Here is a 16,113-nt window from a genome sequence, read left to right as displayed (position 1 = left end):
TCACTGGTGAAAAAGAAGTGTCGGTATTTTCCAACTTTTTCCAGGGTCCCGCCCTTCCCACCTCACCGGCCGCCGCGGGAGGAGGCACCTGGAGGCGGCGGGGACCCGGCGGACCGGGCGCACACCTGGGAAGAGGGTGATATCCCAACGGCCGCGTCCCGGGTGGGGGAGGGGAGGGGATCCTGTTCCCTGCCCCCGCCCCCCGGCGGTGACTACGCGGAGAACCGGCCTGCGGAGGTGAGCCGCCGCGGGCAGAGACCGGGGCGGGGCCGGGGGCGGGGCCGCCAGGTCAAGCAGGTCTGCTCCGCTCTACCGCGCGCCCAAATCGCGCAGTCCGTCGGCCAGCTAGCACCGTCGTCTGATCCCCGAACGCCTCGCTTCAGTCCTCTTGACGCGGACCCGCGCGTCCCACGCCTCACGCCGTCCGGCCGGCCAGTGGGCTTGCGACGACCTACTCTGTCCGCTCGTCCTCGCTGCAGCCCTCGACCTGCCTGGCGCCCTCGCGCTCTAGCGCCCTGGTCCTCGTCGCGCGCAGCATGGCGCCCCCCCAGGTCCTCGCTTTCGGGCTCCTGGTCGCCGCGGCGACGGCGGCGGTGGCCGCAGACCAGGAAGGTAAGGAGCGGAGTCGTGGGGATAGGAGGACCGGGGGGCGGGGCGGGGGCGGTGGTGGTGGCGGTCCTCGGTGCCCTAGATGTAGACTGCGGGGAAGGGGCCGCGGTTTCCCGCCTGGAGATGGACGGCGCGGGGCTGCCCAGGCCCCCTGAGGGTGGGAGGTGGCAGGAAGGCGCCCACACTCGCGGCGGGAGGGAGCAGCCTCGCTTGGGGCTCTGCTCGCCTCTCTGGGAAAATGGCCTAGGGCAGGGGCGGAGGGTCCGGTAGGGAACTGAGCGGCCCCGTTCGCCGCTGCCTCGGCGCGCCCACCTCCTCCGGCCCCTGCGCTCTTGAGGTTTTGTCGAGGCGGAAACCTGCCCGGGCCGGGAGGGGACTCTGCGACGGCGACCTTCGGCCCCGCCCCTCCCCGGGCACCTGCGGCGGGCCCCGGATGTGTCTCAGGCGGGGGCCGGTGACTGCAGCCGAGGCCTCTGGGGCCGCTATGCACCTGTGCGGAGAGGCGGGGGACGGGGCGTCCTCCTGGGCCTTGACTACCCGGTGTATGGATATTTTCTCTTTAAGGATTATATAAGTAATGCCAAGTTTATTGTACTAAATCCAGCCATATCGGTAATCGTTAAGAGTTAAAACAATAATGCCACCATTTTAAAAGAATCCTGTAATTAATAGATATATTTTTCTTTCAGGCTTTGCTCTAAATATTACCCTAAACCTAAACACATTGTTTTAGGTATTGATCCCCTCCGTCCTCACTCCCCACATTGTATTCAGTTTTCCCTTTCCTTTAGTCTTGAAAAACACGATTTAAATGATATAAAACAATCTGTAGCCGGAAAGGTTGCATCATTATCCTAAACTTGGACGTGTAATTTGATTCCAGGTTTTCTTACTCTGGAATAAACATCTTGGCCGCCATCTCTTGATTTATTTGTAAGGTGGTGGCTAGCAGTGAGGTGTCGTTTAACCAGATTTCTGGAAAGGCTTTTATTTTTATAGTCTCACCAACAGGGTTCGGCCTAATTCATTACACTTTCAGAATAATGCAGTTTAATCAACTCATGTTATTTCAAGTTCGGTCTGAGGCTAAATACTTAATTTTAAATTGCTTTAAAGTGGGAATCCCTGGCGGTCCAGCGATTAAGACTCAATGCTTCCACTACCGGAGGCGCTGGGTAGGACCTCTGGTTGGGGGACTGTTTCCGCATGCCCTGAGGCAGGACCAAAACAAATTGCTTTAAAGTGATAACAGCTGCTGTAGGAGTATGTTCAGAAAGTGTGTGCCTGATTGTCACTTTAAAATTGCACGGTGTTTAGGCATAACTTTGTTCTCTGAGCAGGTATATAGCATAATGCAGTGTAAGATTTTTAACTCCTTGAGGACAGCCACTAGACTTTCTTTTTGTGACCCTAATACTGAGTTTAGTGATGAACAGATTATATAGGTGGTTCATATTGATTAAATAGGGAAAAATTAAAGACAACTTGAGATATGAAGTTTCAATATATCAGTTCTTCAGCCTGTTAAAGTTAGTGTTTGTTTATAATCTTGCACTCTCTTATCTAGACTAATAAAAGAAATGGACTTGTCAGTTTGAAGTTAAAATAAGCTTTTGAGATGGTCAAAAATATAAATATTAAACTGACATCAATATGCAGGATGGGCTGCTTAATAGCACTTTCAAAATCAGGTACTAGGATTTAATTCAGTTAGAAAAGAGGTACCTCCCAATTCAATTGAAAATTAAATTTTTCCAAGACACAAAATTGTCCAGGGATTGAGTATGTTTCCATTAAGTCTCAGAAGAAGTATCTCTTATTAATTAAAGGGTGGGAAGAGGGAAGTAATGTGAGTTATTCACAGATCCTAGAATTGGCATTTTAAACTTGATTTTTATTTTATATTGGGATCTAGTTGATTTATAACATACTAGTTTCAGGTATAGAGCGAAGTGGTTCAGTTATACAGGTACATATATCCATTTTTTCAAATTCTTTTCCCATATAGGTTATTAAAAAATACTGAGTAGAGTTCCTGTGCTATACAGTAGGTCCTTATTATTTTATATATAGTAATGTGTTGTTGATTTTGAGGAAGAGTCATGACCGGCAGGCGAGTGTTTAGCAGGACAGGAGGGAAGAAGCTGAGTCTGGGAGTATCATGAAGGCAAAGCTGAATCTGGTGTTTGGAGGGTTTATTCTTGGTTTAAAAAAGATAAGTAGGAGAGTATGCAAATTAGACTGCCTATTTAGCATTGTGTCAGCCACTTCAATTGTAGCTGAAAAGTTAAACATTAAGGACCACTCTTTAAGGCTGTGTGTCCCGTAACTTGGGGATTATTGTCAAAACATAATTTAGCTGATTCAACATCAGAGTTGATAGTTGCATCCTCATTTTTAAAGTGGATTTTCCCCTCACCAGGATGTGTGTGTGAAAACTACAAACTGACCACAAACTGCTCTGTGAACGCACTCGGTCAGTGCCAGTGTACTTCAGTTGGTACACAGCATTCCGTCATTTGCACAAAATGTGAGTAGAATATCCTCATTGCCTTTAAGTTTTATTTGATTTATACTTCTTTAATTGATATGTCTTGAGTTGGAAGTGTTTAATTGGCTCAAATCTGAATCATGCTATTTTGTCAACATTATCTCATCTTTGAAGTTTCTTATGATTTAGAAAGTGAACATGAAAACTTGTAAAATCTGTAATAATCTTTGGCCCTGGGAATTTGGAGTGAATTAAATTTTTTCTTTAAACACAAAACTGCAGTTATTTTTCAGTTTGGAATGACACTTTCCTTTCAGTGGCTACTAAATGCTTGGTGATGAAGGCAGAAATGAATCACTCAAAGTCCGGGAGAAGAGGGAAACCAGAGGGCGCCATCCAGAATAATGACGGGCTCTATGACCCCGAGTGTGACGACAAGGGGCTCTTCAAAGCCAAGCAGTGCAACGGCACCTCCACGTGCTGGTGTGTGAACACTGCTGGGGTCAGAAGAACCGATAAGGACAGTGAAATCTCCTGCTCTGAGCCAGTGAGGACCTAGTGAGTTGGGCTGCCTCTATATTACTTGTTTTCATGCTTTTTGAATTCGTTTAATTAAATGTACTTTTGAATATGTAACGTGATTTTGTGATTTAGAATTCAAAAGAGAAAAAAGAGTGGACAGTGACAGTCTCATCTCAATCCTATCCCATCTCAACCCCCTAGTTACTCAGTTTACTTCTGTAGAATTGATGTCACATGCCATAACCTTCCAGAGATCTGTGAATTTACTAGCAATGTATTATATCTTATTTTCAAATGTTTTTCCTTTTGCTTATATATTTTTACTTAACACTGTTCAGTATTTTAAGTTGGATTGGTGTTCAGTGTACATGAACAATTTAAGCTACTCATATATTTGCTTATTTATTGTATTTTAAAGTGAGATATGGTTGTTTTAGGGATTATATAATGAAGAGGAATGGAAACACACTCCAGCTAGTTTAAGCCAAAAAGATTTTATTGGAAGAGACTGAGAAGAAAGTTATCACAGCCAAGGCAGGCACTCTCCACTTCTGTCTTCTGGAGGCCTGTGGCCACTTTGCTTTTTCTCTCAGTGCCTTTTTTCTTTTCACTTGAATGTGGCCCACCATGACCAGCTAAGCCTTGGCTTTATGTGATCTTGACTGTGGTGGCCAGAAGGTCTATGTTAGAATGGCTGAGTTCTTTATAAACAATGTCTGAGGGCCAAGGAAGAAATGAAGGGCATATCTATAGTATAGATCCTTTTTCTGTTAATTTCCTTGTAATTCCATGTGGGAATTTTGGCATTAGCTTATTAAGAAAATAATATAAAAGGCAGAGTTGTTATGTTTAATCAATACTGTTTCTTTATAGCTGGATCATCATTGAACTAAAACACAAAACAAGGGAAAAACCTTATGATCTTCAAAGTTTGCAGTCGTAAGTGCTATTAAATGCATTATATTTGTACAGTTGACACTCAAATCTTCCATCTTATACCATTAGATAAATTAAAGTCTCATTACTTTTTTATATTTCTGAAAAATAGGATAATATAAATAATATTTTTTAACTTTAAAAGATAGAGGTACAAGAATTGTACAGATTCTTATACAGTAACCTTTGCTTAGATTCACCAGTGAAGATTTTGCCATGTTTTATATGAGTATGCATGTGTGTGTGTGTACTTTCTGTTATCTATCTGAGCATGTATAAATATTATTTCTGCAGAACCATTTGAGAGCAAATTCTAGATAACATGCATCCTGATCCCTAAATACTATAGTGTATCTTTTCCTAGAAAAAAAGAAGGCATTCTCTTACATAATCACTGTACAGTTATCAAATTCAGGAAATTTAACATTAAACCACATTGTTCCAGTTTTCCCAATATTTTTTGTGGCAAATTTTTCCCCTCTAACACAGAACCCAATCTGTGATCATGCATTTAGTTGTTATGACTGTTCAGTCTCTTTATATATGGAACACTGCTTTGGCCTTTCTTTGTCTTCCCAGTAAAATTGAAAATTTTAATTAATATTTAAATTATAAACCATGACATTGATATTTTTGAAGAGTATGGCCAAATTATTTTATAGACTGTCCTTCAATTTTGGATTGGTCTCATGTTTCCTCATAATTAAATACAAGTAATGCATTTTTGACAAAAAAACTACTAACAATGACCTTGTGTCCCTCTCAGTACTTCACACTGGGAGGCACATAAGGTCAGCTCGTGCCTTCACTAGTGATGTTAACTGTGGTCGGGGTCCACCAGGTTTCTCCACTGTGGATACCACTTTTCTCTTTGTAATTAATATAATCTGTGGGCAGGTACTTGGATACTGAGTAAATGTCCTATTTCTATTAAAACTAGAACTCAACAGTTTTTGCATCAATATGAATTATTATTTTTGGAATATGAATTATTTTGATGATAGTTGCAAAATGGCTTCATTTTTTTTCTATTTACAGTGCACTCAAGGACGTAATCACAAATCGTTATCAACTGGATCCAAAATATATCACAAATATTCTGGTAAGTTTTTTTTTTTTTGAAGCAGATCGGCTTTAACAGAGAGTTGGTTGGACAGTTTGGTTTGGGTATGATTTTTGATAGTGGTTGAACTGTATTTGAATAACACTGTAAGCCCTGGGCTCTTAATCTAAAGAATCCCCTGTTATTGCTTTCCCTCCATACTCTTGAAAAACCTCAGTTTACCCTTACAGAAAAGGTAGTGTCTCTTAGTTTCCCCAGCACATGCCAGTCTTTTTACCTTGGAAAATCTCTCTCTCTGGTTGCTTTTGGCAATATTTACTTTTGTTGTTGTTCAGTTGCTCAGTTGTGTCTGACTCTGCGACCCCATGGACTACAGCAGGCCAGGCTTCCCTGTCCTTCATTATTGACTGGAGTCTGCTCACACTCATGTCTGCTGAGTCAGTGATGCCATCCAACCATCTCATCCTCTGTCACCCCCTTCTCCTCCTGCCCTCAATCTTTCCCAGCATCAGGGTCTTCTCCAGTGAGTCGCTCTTCACATCAAGCGGCCAAAGTATTGGAGCTTCAGCTTCAGCATCAGTCCTTCCGATGAATATTCAGGGTTTATTTCCTTTAGGACTGACTGGTTGCTTTAGGATTGACTACTTACTTTAGGATGCTACTTAGTCCTGTTGTCTTTGGTTTCAGGAGCTAGTCTTTAACCAGTTAGCCCTTCCTTAACTCTTTCAACTCTGCGTGAAAAATGCTTAGATAGTGTGATGGAATACTTTCAAGGCAAAAAATTGACATCATTTTTTAAAAGACTTTTTGGTAGGGATATGCTTTTTTCCTTCCTAAAAGCAGAACATGGTAAATGGTTTTGGATTGCATTTCTTTAGCATTTTAGTAAATGAGGTACTTTAATATCTTGTTCAAAATCTTTTCCGGAAAAGAAAATTCTCTTTTGAAAAAAAAACTATAATTATCTTTGTTTGCATTGCTATTTTTTCTATCCCTTGGATTGATGTAACTTTCCAAAGATTTTGATGTTATTGTTAATGATAAACCAAATTATCCATTAATGACAAGAAATACCAGCACATGCAGGTTACAGACAATCAAACATTGAATATTCTGATTGATTTTCATACAGTTTTTGTTATAGTAATATTAATTTCTATTTTTTACTCCCTTCCCCTCCCCCCCCACTCCCACCCCAGTATGAGAACGATGTTATCACTATTGATCTGGTACAAAATTCTTCTCAGAAAACTCAGAATGATGTGGATATTGCTGATGTGGCTTATTATTTTGAAAAAGATGTGAGTATAATCTTGCTTATTTTATCTCTGTTTTAGAAATGTCTTTCATCTATTTCTCTACTTTTAGATCAACCATATGAATAAATATTCTCCAGTGGTTCTCATGTGGCAATTAACTTTGTCCTCCTTTTCGTTCACATGCGCCTTTCTTATATACTTTTTTACTTGTTCGTATATTTATGCCTTTTTATCAAATTGTTATGCCTAGAATATTTTCTCTCTTATGATTCTTGTTACCTCCTTGGCAGTTATTTAGCTTGTGAGTCTAGTCTTCCCTACTATAATTTTTATGAACAAGAGACTCTGTAAAAATTGCTGTTTAACTGGTGGGATTAAATTGTGTGTTTAATATACTAAAGTGAGCTATTTTCTGATGAAATTTGGGATTCACTTCAAAATAACCAGGCTAGGGAATTACCTGGCTATCCAGTGATTAGGACTCTGTGCTTTCACTGCCAAGGGCCCAAGTTCAATCTCTGGTCATGGAACTAAGATCTCACAAACTGTGCAGTGTAGCCAAAAAAACCAAAAAAGTACCCAGGCCAAGGGGAGGCTAGGGGGTTGGGAGAGAAGGAAGAATAGATAAGATTGGCCCTGTGTTTATATTATTGAACCTGAGTAATAGGTATATGGACCTAATTATACTATAATTTTTACTTTTATATATGTTTGGAAATTTCCTGTCATAAAGTTTTTTTTTTTTTTTATTTCAATGGATAAGACTGTTATCACCAAAACCATAAAGATTCTTGGCAGCAGTTCTTTTGGTACATAATTGGCACATAATTCATGGCTGTGGTGGGTTTTTCTTAACTATTTTAAATTGCTTTTCTCCTCAATATAGGTTAAAGATGAATCCTTGTTCCATTCCAAAAGGATGGACCTGAGAGTAAATGGGGAACTACTGGATCTGGATCCTGGTCGAACTTCAATTTACTATGTTGATGAAAAACCACCTGAATTTTCAATGCAGGGTCTACAAGCTGGTATTATTGCCGTCATTGTGGTTGTGGTAGTAGCAATTATTGCTGGAATCATTGTGCTGGTGAGTTTGGAACAAGTGAAATTTCATTTAAGGATCTTTTCTTTCAAGAAATGGTGATAATATGAAAGAGCCCCGACCATGTTCCAAAATAAGTTAATGAAACAAAATCTTCATTTGTTGTACTCCTTTATGCTGAATGAATCTATTGCATTTCTGGCCCCTTTTTGTAAAATAGTCAGCCTTATGAAGAAAGGATGCTGATCTGAGAAAAGCTTGTAGCTGAGCACTTCACAGGTTGGTTATGTTGCCATTGAGTAGCCAGTGTCCTTTAGTTGTCCTCACTGCACACAGGAGTACGATTTAACACTCTTGCCAGGTTAAGTGCAAAATAATCTGAATTTCCAAACCACTCAGTGAGATGAAACTGCATTTTTTTGAACACATTGTGAACACATGTTAACACTGAAACACAATGTTAGCATAAAAAAGAGTTAAAAGAGATAAACATGAAGCCACAGTTTAAATAAAAGAGTAGTAAATTGAACTTAGCAGTGCTTCAGAAGAAGACCATACCACCTGAGAAGCAGGGTTTGTTGTAGATACGTAAGGAAATCTTACCAACGTGACAGAATAAAGACATAGATTTGAGGGTGTACGGCAGCTTATATTTTTTTGCTGTCCATCTGGAAGAAAACAAAAGATGGATTCCTATTTCACCCCACCAGAGCTGGCCACATTGCTCAGCTGTGTGTGAATAGCACCTTCTGAAGCACAGCAGCACGAAAGGAGTGGGCCAGTTCACCCGTGTTCAAACACAAATTCTGGATGGGTTATAGTTCAAAATGTTAAAGAGTAAAATAAGTCTCAAAATTAATTTATGAAATGTTTGTACAACCTTGTAGTAAAAGAAACCAAGTAAGGTGGGAAATCTGGAGTCCATGAAGGAAGTCATATATTTGACTTCATTGAAATTAAGTATTTTGTATGGCAGAGATGCTGTAAAGTGAAAAAAAATATATATATGTGTATATATGTGTGTATCAATGATAGGCTCAGGAAAAATATTCACTATGAATAAAACAAGTTATTATGCATAATATATAAAGAGTTCTTACAAACTGATGAAACTAAAGAAAGAAATGGTAATAGGTGTGAGTAGACTTTTCACTTTCATGCATTGGAGAAGGAAATGGCAACCCACTCCAGTGTTCTTGTCTGGAGAATCCCAGGGATGGGCGGGCCTGGTGGGCTGCTGTCTATGGGGTTGCACAGAGTTGGACACGACTGACGCGAATTAGCAGCAGCAGCAGACAACTTACAGAAAAGGAATTCCAGACGGCAAATAAATACATGAAAGGTTGATCATAGGAATCTAATTGTCCTACAGAAATAAAAGCACAAGTAATAAGGAAGCACGGTCAAGGTCACGTATTGTGTTGCTAGTAAGGATGAATCTGGACACAGCCTGAGTGTACGTCCAGCGGAGAATGGACAAGTCAACTCCGGGGCATCCATGCTGTGGAATAAAACGGCTACTAAAGAGAAAGAGTTCTACCCATAGCTTTCGATCTGGAAGAATTCCTGTGATGCAGATGCAGGCTGTGTAAAGAGGGAAATTATGTTGCATGATCCCATTTTTAGACCCCCAAAACTTACATGCATACATGTTATATTCTTACTAGGGTGGAACAAGATGTGGAAGAATGAACACTAGGCTGTTAAATTTCACTGAAGATTGTTCATTGTTTTCTTGATGGTTTTAAAAACAGTATGGATTTTAAAATTAAATTTGTTCAGATCAGAATTGTGTTCATTAAAAGTATGTATGTCAATTTAGACTAATTTTTTGTTTGGGTAGCAGTCCTCAAATAGTAATCATTTTTCTTCCACTTAGGTTGTTTCCAGAAAGAAAAGCATGACAAAGTATGAGAAAGCTGAGGTAAGTGGGTTATTTAATTAAAAGGCCCTTGTTTAATCTCTTATTCCTCATAATCACTATACCTTCCAGACACGAATGGATCTCAACTACACTGGAGTCCCTTTACAGTGTAGACCTTAGGATCTTAGGGAGAGTCTCACAGTACAGACCAGATTATATTGAGTTCTGACCACTTAATAGCTGGGTGAGTTGTTTAACTTCCTTTAAGCCTCCATGTTTCCTTTATCTGTAAGATAGGGATGATAGTACAGACCCTTTGTAAGGATAAAATAGAGTAATCTGTGTAAAGTGTCAGTCCCATGCTTGCCACACAGCAAGATGTTTGCCATCTGGAGTAGTTGTCATTACCTTGTCTTGGTTCTGTCTACAATTAATTTTGCAACCTGAGACAAAAATCATTTAATTTTAAACTTCAATTCCCTCACCCATAAAAAAGACTGATAATAGAAAATGGTTCTTCCTTAAATATTTAGCTTACCTTCTACTTCTGTCACTGGCCATCTTATCACTAAAAAGCAATTTGGATCATGTATTCAATGTATATTTCCTTGTAATACACTTTAAAAAAAAATTTAAATGTCATAAATGTGGAAGAGAATTTTCTTGCTTTTTGTTTTTTAAGCTATTTTCAGAATGAACAAAAAGTTGAAAAATTATTTAAATTTTTTTTCTCTTTTCCCCTCTATTTCAGATAAAGGAGATGGGTGAGATGCATAGGGAACTCAATGCATAACACTAGTTTGAAGAATAACTACAATAAGGGAAATTAGTAAACAGACTCAGATTATAAACATACGCATGGGGCGAAGAGAAGATCTTTGAAGACCACTGTTGTGTTGTTAGTTAACATCATATGTTTGTACTAGTTAAACCTGTACTCAAAATATAAACAGTTTGAAATTGACTTTACCAATCTTAAAATTTGACTACAAGTGTCCTATCGATAACAGATCTAAAACCCAGAATTTGGACTGATAGTTTGAATTACTTATGCCTAACATTGAAGGGCACGCATTAAATATGCTTCCACAGTAGTCTGAAATGACTACTGGCTTGTCCATTTGTCATTAAATAGCTGCTTTCCTATTTACTTTGACTCTTGTACATATAAACTTTTTTTATGAACTATGAAATAAACATTAAAAAAGTTTCCTAACTTTTGAATCACATTGAATCAAATTTCATAGTATACACATAAGATAATACGTTAAGAAATGCTCTGAATGCTAGCTACAAATTAGAATTTGCATGAGCCCTTATAATCACGTATGTGTGCGTGCTAAGTGGGTTGCCATTTCCTCCTCCAGATAATCATGTATACTCAATATAAAATTAATAACGTAATGTATAACTTCTACAAAGAAAAAACAAGCAATTTTATTCTGAATCCATCTAAGATTCTATTTCAGACAAAGTGGCATTTTGGCAGACTAATACCTTAAGGCTGAATTGATGGACAGTGTTGTGGAATGTGAATTCCATGGGTGGTTGTATTAGAAGCACCAGTTTTTCAACTGAATTATTATGGTACAAACACATTTTATATGAAGTTAAAGTATCCTGAAATATTTTGCTTTTGATAAGAAACTTTAAAAAATACTGTGAAAAGAATGTTAAAGAAAATTTTAAAAGCTGTATTTAAGTATTTACTTATGATTTTTATCCCTTCCGTAGTAGGCAGAATTCTAGGATGGCCCCTAAGATTTCTTACCCATGATATATATGCTCTATATAATTCCTTCCCTTAGAGTGTGGGCAGAATCTGTGAATATGATAAGGTGATGACTCCTGAGATTCAGTTACATGGCATAAGCGAAGGGATTTTCCAGATGCAATTATGATCCCTCTTCACTTGACTCAAAAGGGAGATTACAAAAGAGTGCCTTAAAGTAGGAGACAAAAAGCGGAAATAGATGTACTCTCTTGTTAACTGTAAAGCAGACTACCATGTTTTGGAGAGAGTCACCTATCAGGAAATGGCTGGGCAACCGAGGGCCCAGTCACTCAACCATGGAAGTGAATTCTCAACAAATGAGCTCAGAAGAGGACTTAAATTTGTCATAATTTGTTATGCAGCAACAAAAATCAGTCCTCGAAAGTAATGAGAACTTTAAAGACAAATAGACAAATATGAAAATAGCCATTACCCTAGGCCTGAGACAGCACCCAAAGAAACTGTATACACCCTGGGCTGGAGTTCAGACCTGGGAGAGGGCTGATGAAGAGACCTGTGGCTCGATGAAGAGCAGAGAAGTTCCTGTGGTGCTGCACGGGCAGAACTTGTCGAAAATCTCTCGGGATTTACTGGGAAAATTTGCCCTCAAGAATAGCAGTCATCAAACTACAGCCTGCAGCCTGGTCTACCACCTGTTTTCAAAACTGGGAGCTAGAATGGTTTTTGCATTTTTAACCAGTTGAAAAAAAATAGGGTATTTCAGTATATGTAAAATAGTGCAAAATATTACATGGGATAAAAATTTCAGTGTCCACAAAGTCTTACTGGAGCACTGCTACACTCACTCGTTCATGTGTTGAGTGTGGCTGTTTTTCACTACAAGGGCAGCTAATTGTGACAGACTGACCTAATGGGAGGAAAAGGCAATGGCACCCCACTCCAGTACTCTTGCCTGGAAAATCCCATGGACGGAGGAGTCTGGTAGGCTGCAGTCCACGGGGTCGCACAGAGTCGGACATGACTGAGCGACTTCATTTTGACTTTGCACTTTCATGCATTGGAGAAGGAAATGGCAACCCACTTGTGTTCTTGCCTGGAGAATCCCAGGCACAGAGGAGCCTGTTGGGCTGCCGTCTATGGGGTCGCACAGAATCCGACACGACTGAAGCGACTTAGCAGCAGCAGCAGCAGACCTAATGGGAAGTAAAGCCTCACTACTCTGGCCCTTTACGGAAGTTTGTTGACCCCTGTTCTAGGGTGCTAAGGGAAAGATCTGACACCTAAGGCACTGTACAAAGCTGTTTTTTTACAGTTGGGGTGGGGGGGCAGTGCTCAGGGAAGCTGCCATCAGCTGCCCAGGGCTGTAGAATCCCTGGGTGCTGCCACAGCTGGGCACTGGGGGGAAGTGGCTGGTGCCACAAGGGAAACAATACCCTTTCCTCTTGCAGTGTTGCTCCGGCGCCCTCTTCTGACAAAGCTTCAGAGCAGGCACAAAGGGTGAATTGAGGTGTAGTTGCTAAGTCGTGTCCAATTCTTTTGCAACCCCATGGACTGTAGCCCACTAGGCTCCTCTGTCCATGGGATTTCCCGGGCAAGAATGCTGGAATGGGTTGCCATTTCCTTCTCCAGGGGATCTTCCCGACTCAGGGATGGATCCCAGGTCTCTTGTATCACCTGCGTTGGCAGGCAGATTCTTTTCCACTAGTGCCACTTGGAGCGCCCAATGACCTCATCACCTTCCTCCGGAAACTTTGTCCATCACTTATATCCTCAGAATCAGCTAGTGACATTGTGACCATGTAACAAGTCCTAAATTCTTTTTTCTCTTACCTTCTCCATCGTTTTGGTCATCAGTCCCTGAGATTCTCCCTCGGGAATAAGTCTACCTCCAATCTGCCTTCCCTTAACACATTTATACTGATCTCTTTGCCACCAGTCTATTCCCTCTTTAGCCCAGATCAGTTGCTCAGATGGTAAAGAGTCTGCCTGCAATGTGGGAGACCCAGATTTGATCCCTGGGTCAGGAATATACCCCTGGAGAATGGAATGGCAACCCACTCCAGTATGCTTGTCTGGAAAATCACATAGATGGAGGAGCCTATCAGGCCCCAATCCGTGGGGTCACAAAGAGTCGGACATGACTGAGTGACTAACACACACACACTTTGCCACCAATCTATTCCTTCTGTAGCCCAAATGCTAAATTGCTCCCATAACGATTTGCCTAAAGTTGATCACAGCATTTTTCTACCCCTTCCTCCTCCAGTCTGGACCTGCACTGGGTGCTCCTTCCCCTTTTGGCTGCCCAGCATCCCATCCCCTCTTCCATTTGGGGAGAATTCTGCTGTGTATGGTATTGGTGGGAGCCAATTCTTCACCTCCCTCTGCAGAAGTTTAAGAGCAGTGATGTTCCCTCTGCCCTGAGCATCTAGGGCACAGGCATCCCTACCTAGGACTTGAGATCTTGTGACAAAAAGGGAGAACAGTTGAGAAGACTCTGATGGGCAGTGGTGGGGTGAGACCAATGGCATACACAGGAGTGGTCCCTGAATGGCATCCAGTCCTCTAGCTATGGTCACTCTGCCTGGCCTCCCTTGGTTCCTCCTTTGTCTCCATTCCACAACTTTACCACTTGCCTAGATGTAATTTTACTTAATACCAAGCTCTCTTCATTCCCAGTCTTTCCTGTGTATTATCCCAGAACAACACAGTCAAAATATATTTTATTTCCCATTATACTCCAATATATCCAACTTTGCTATATGCAAAATTTTTCTTTCCATTCCTCAAACGTTCCTGTTCCCAGGTCCTTTTATACTTTTCTTGGGCTTGACCATATCTTTTCTTTCTTTTTTTTAAAATTGAGGTATAGCTGATGTACAATGTTACCTAAGTTTCGGGTGTACCACAGTCTTATGTTGTTTCTTACATCTGCAGTATCCTCTACTTAGTCAAGGCCCAGCTTAAGATCCCCTTTCATGACGGCTTTCTTAGCACTTTAGCCTCCGCTCTTTCTACTTCTTTCAACACGAAGGAGGTTAGGATATGCTACCCCTAAATATGCCACTTTGGTGTAAGGGTTCTTTTTGCCAAAGGCAAATGACAATCAACAGATGCAGAAAAAATTCTTCACCCACCTCTTATCTGCCTGAAATCAGGGCATAAATTTCCCTTTGTGAAGGTGCTTCCCCTTGAATCATCCTTTGAACCAGAGATGGAGAGTTGACACTGAGATGAGTTTGCATAACCAGACCCTACTACAGTAGCCCTATCCTCCATTAGTTCTCCCATATATTTCGTGGTTACTTCCTGAAAATGTATCATCTCTGGAAGGACAAATCCTCTCTCCTTTGTTAATATATAAGACCTTGAGGATATATATATATACAACCGATTCTTTGATATTTGCATTTCTGTGAACTGCTGTGCATGTATATATTAATAAAAAGTGTGCCTTTTCCCCCATTAATCTGTCTAGCCTTTTCCCCCGTTAATCTATTGTTAGTTTAACACAAACTCACATTCTCCCAGTCACTGAACTTGAGAGTAAAGAGAAAGTTTTCCCTCCTCAATAAACACAACACATTCTGTAGATACAACATAATTTGTTATTTCCGATCATCCTAAAACATGCCCCCGCCTGCTAACAATTCCCACTAACCCTGAAGCTGCCATTCCTATCTCTTTTCCTTTTTTTTATCAAGCTTCTTAAATAGAAATAGTACATTGTGTTTTCAAACCACAGAGTCTCTGTTGCCTATATCAACCAACCAAAGAGCTTTCTGAAAAATAGACTTCTTCAGATTCTTTGCCTACATTTACATTGGGTTATGTATCTATTATTGAGATGTAAGATTTCTCTATATATTCTGGATACAAATCCTTTGTCATATATATAATTTCCAAATATTTTCTCAGAAGAAGATACAGAGCACATGAAAAGATGCTCAATATCATTAGTCATTAAGGAAATGAAAATCAAATCACAATAAGATACCATTCATACCCACTAGGATGGCTAGAATCAAAAAGACAGGAACAAGTGTGGTGAGGATGTGGTAAAGTTAGAACCCTTATACATTGCTGAAGAGAATGTAAAATGTTTCAGGCATTTTGGAAAACAGTTTTGCAATTCCTCAAGATGTTAAACATAGCAGGTTAAACATACGGGTTATAGTTTACCATGAGGACTGCAATTAAACATACATTAAAAGGTGTGATCCAGCAATCCCACTTCTAGGTATATATCCAATAGAAATAAAAACGGACATATGTTCACATAAGAACTTATAAACGAACATTCATAGCAGCATTATTTGTGATGGCCAAAATGTGGAAACAATCCAAATGTCCACTGACTGATGAATAAATAGAAAAAATGTGGTGTAGTCATACAATGATATATTATTTGGTAATAAAAAGGAGTGACACATATGATGTGAATGAACTTCAAACATTATGCTTAGTGAAAGGAGCCAGTCACTAAACATCCTGTCTATATGATTCCATTTACATGCAATGCCCAGAAAAGGTAAAATTATAGGGACAGAAAGTTGATCTGTGGTTGCCAGGAGCTAGGAAGGGGAATAGGG

At 40.4% G+C, this 16,113-nt stretch overlaps 1 protein-coding gene across 1 annotated transcript; it reads left to right on the top strand.

Annotated features, from left to right (window-relative positions):
- Nucleotides 1-318: 318 nt before the first annotated feature.
- On the top strand, nucleotides 319-11,002 carry EPCAM (epithelial cell adhesion molecule). Its single transcript, XM_086327088.1, has 9 exons — nucleotides 319-612; nucleotides 3,032-3,139; nucleotides 3,418-3,658; nucleotides 4,496-4,561; nucleotides 5,597-5,660; nucleotides 6,821-6,922; nucleotides 7,767-7,967; nucleotides 9,802-9,846; nucleotides 10,538-11,002. The coding sequence occupies exons 1-9, from the start codon at nucleotides 537-539 to the stop codon at nucleotides 10,577-10,579; spliced, it is 945 nt and encodes a 314-aa protein (XP_086183214.1). The 5' UTR covers nucleotides 319-536; the 3' UTR covers nucleotides 10,580-11,002.
- The last annotated feature ends 5,111 nt before the right edge of the window (nucleotides 11,003-16,113 follow it).

Source organism: Bos grunniens, chromosome 11 (assembly GCF_055505025.1).
Source record: "Bos grunniens cultivar Pamir isolate PY7600 chromosome 11, Bosgru_T2T1.0, whole genome shotgun sequence".
NCBI classification, from domain to species: domain Eukaryota; kingdom Metazoa; phylum Chordata; class Mammalia; order Artiodactyla; family Bovidae; genus Bos; species Bos grunniens.
Note: the sequence above shows the minus strand (reverse complement) of the source record. Positions and strands in the feature narration are given on the sequence as shown.

Coding starts and splice junctions, on each gene's coding strand:
- EPCAM (XM_086327088.1), top strand. CDS start 537: ATGGCGCCCCCCCAGGTCCTCGCTTTCGGGCTCCTGGTCGCCGCGGCG. Junction 6,923..7,766: donor CTTATTATTTTGAAAAAGAT/GTGAGTATAATC, acceptor TCCTCAATATAG/GTTAAAGATGAATCCTTGTT. Junction 7,968..9,801: donor TTGCTGGAATCATTGTGCTG/GTGAGTTTGGAA, acceptor TCTTCCACTTAG/GTTGTTTCCAGAAAGAAAAG.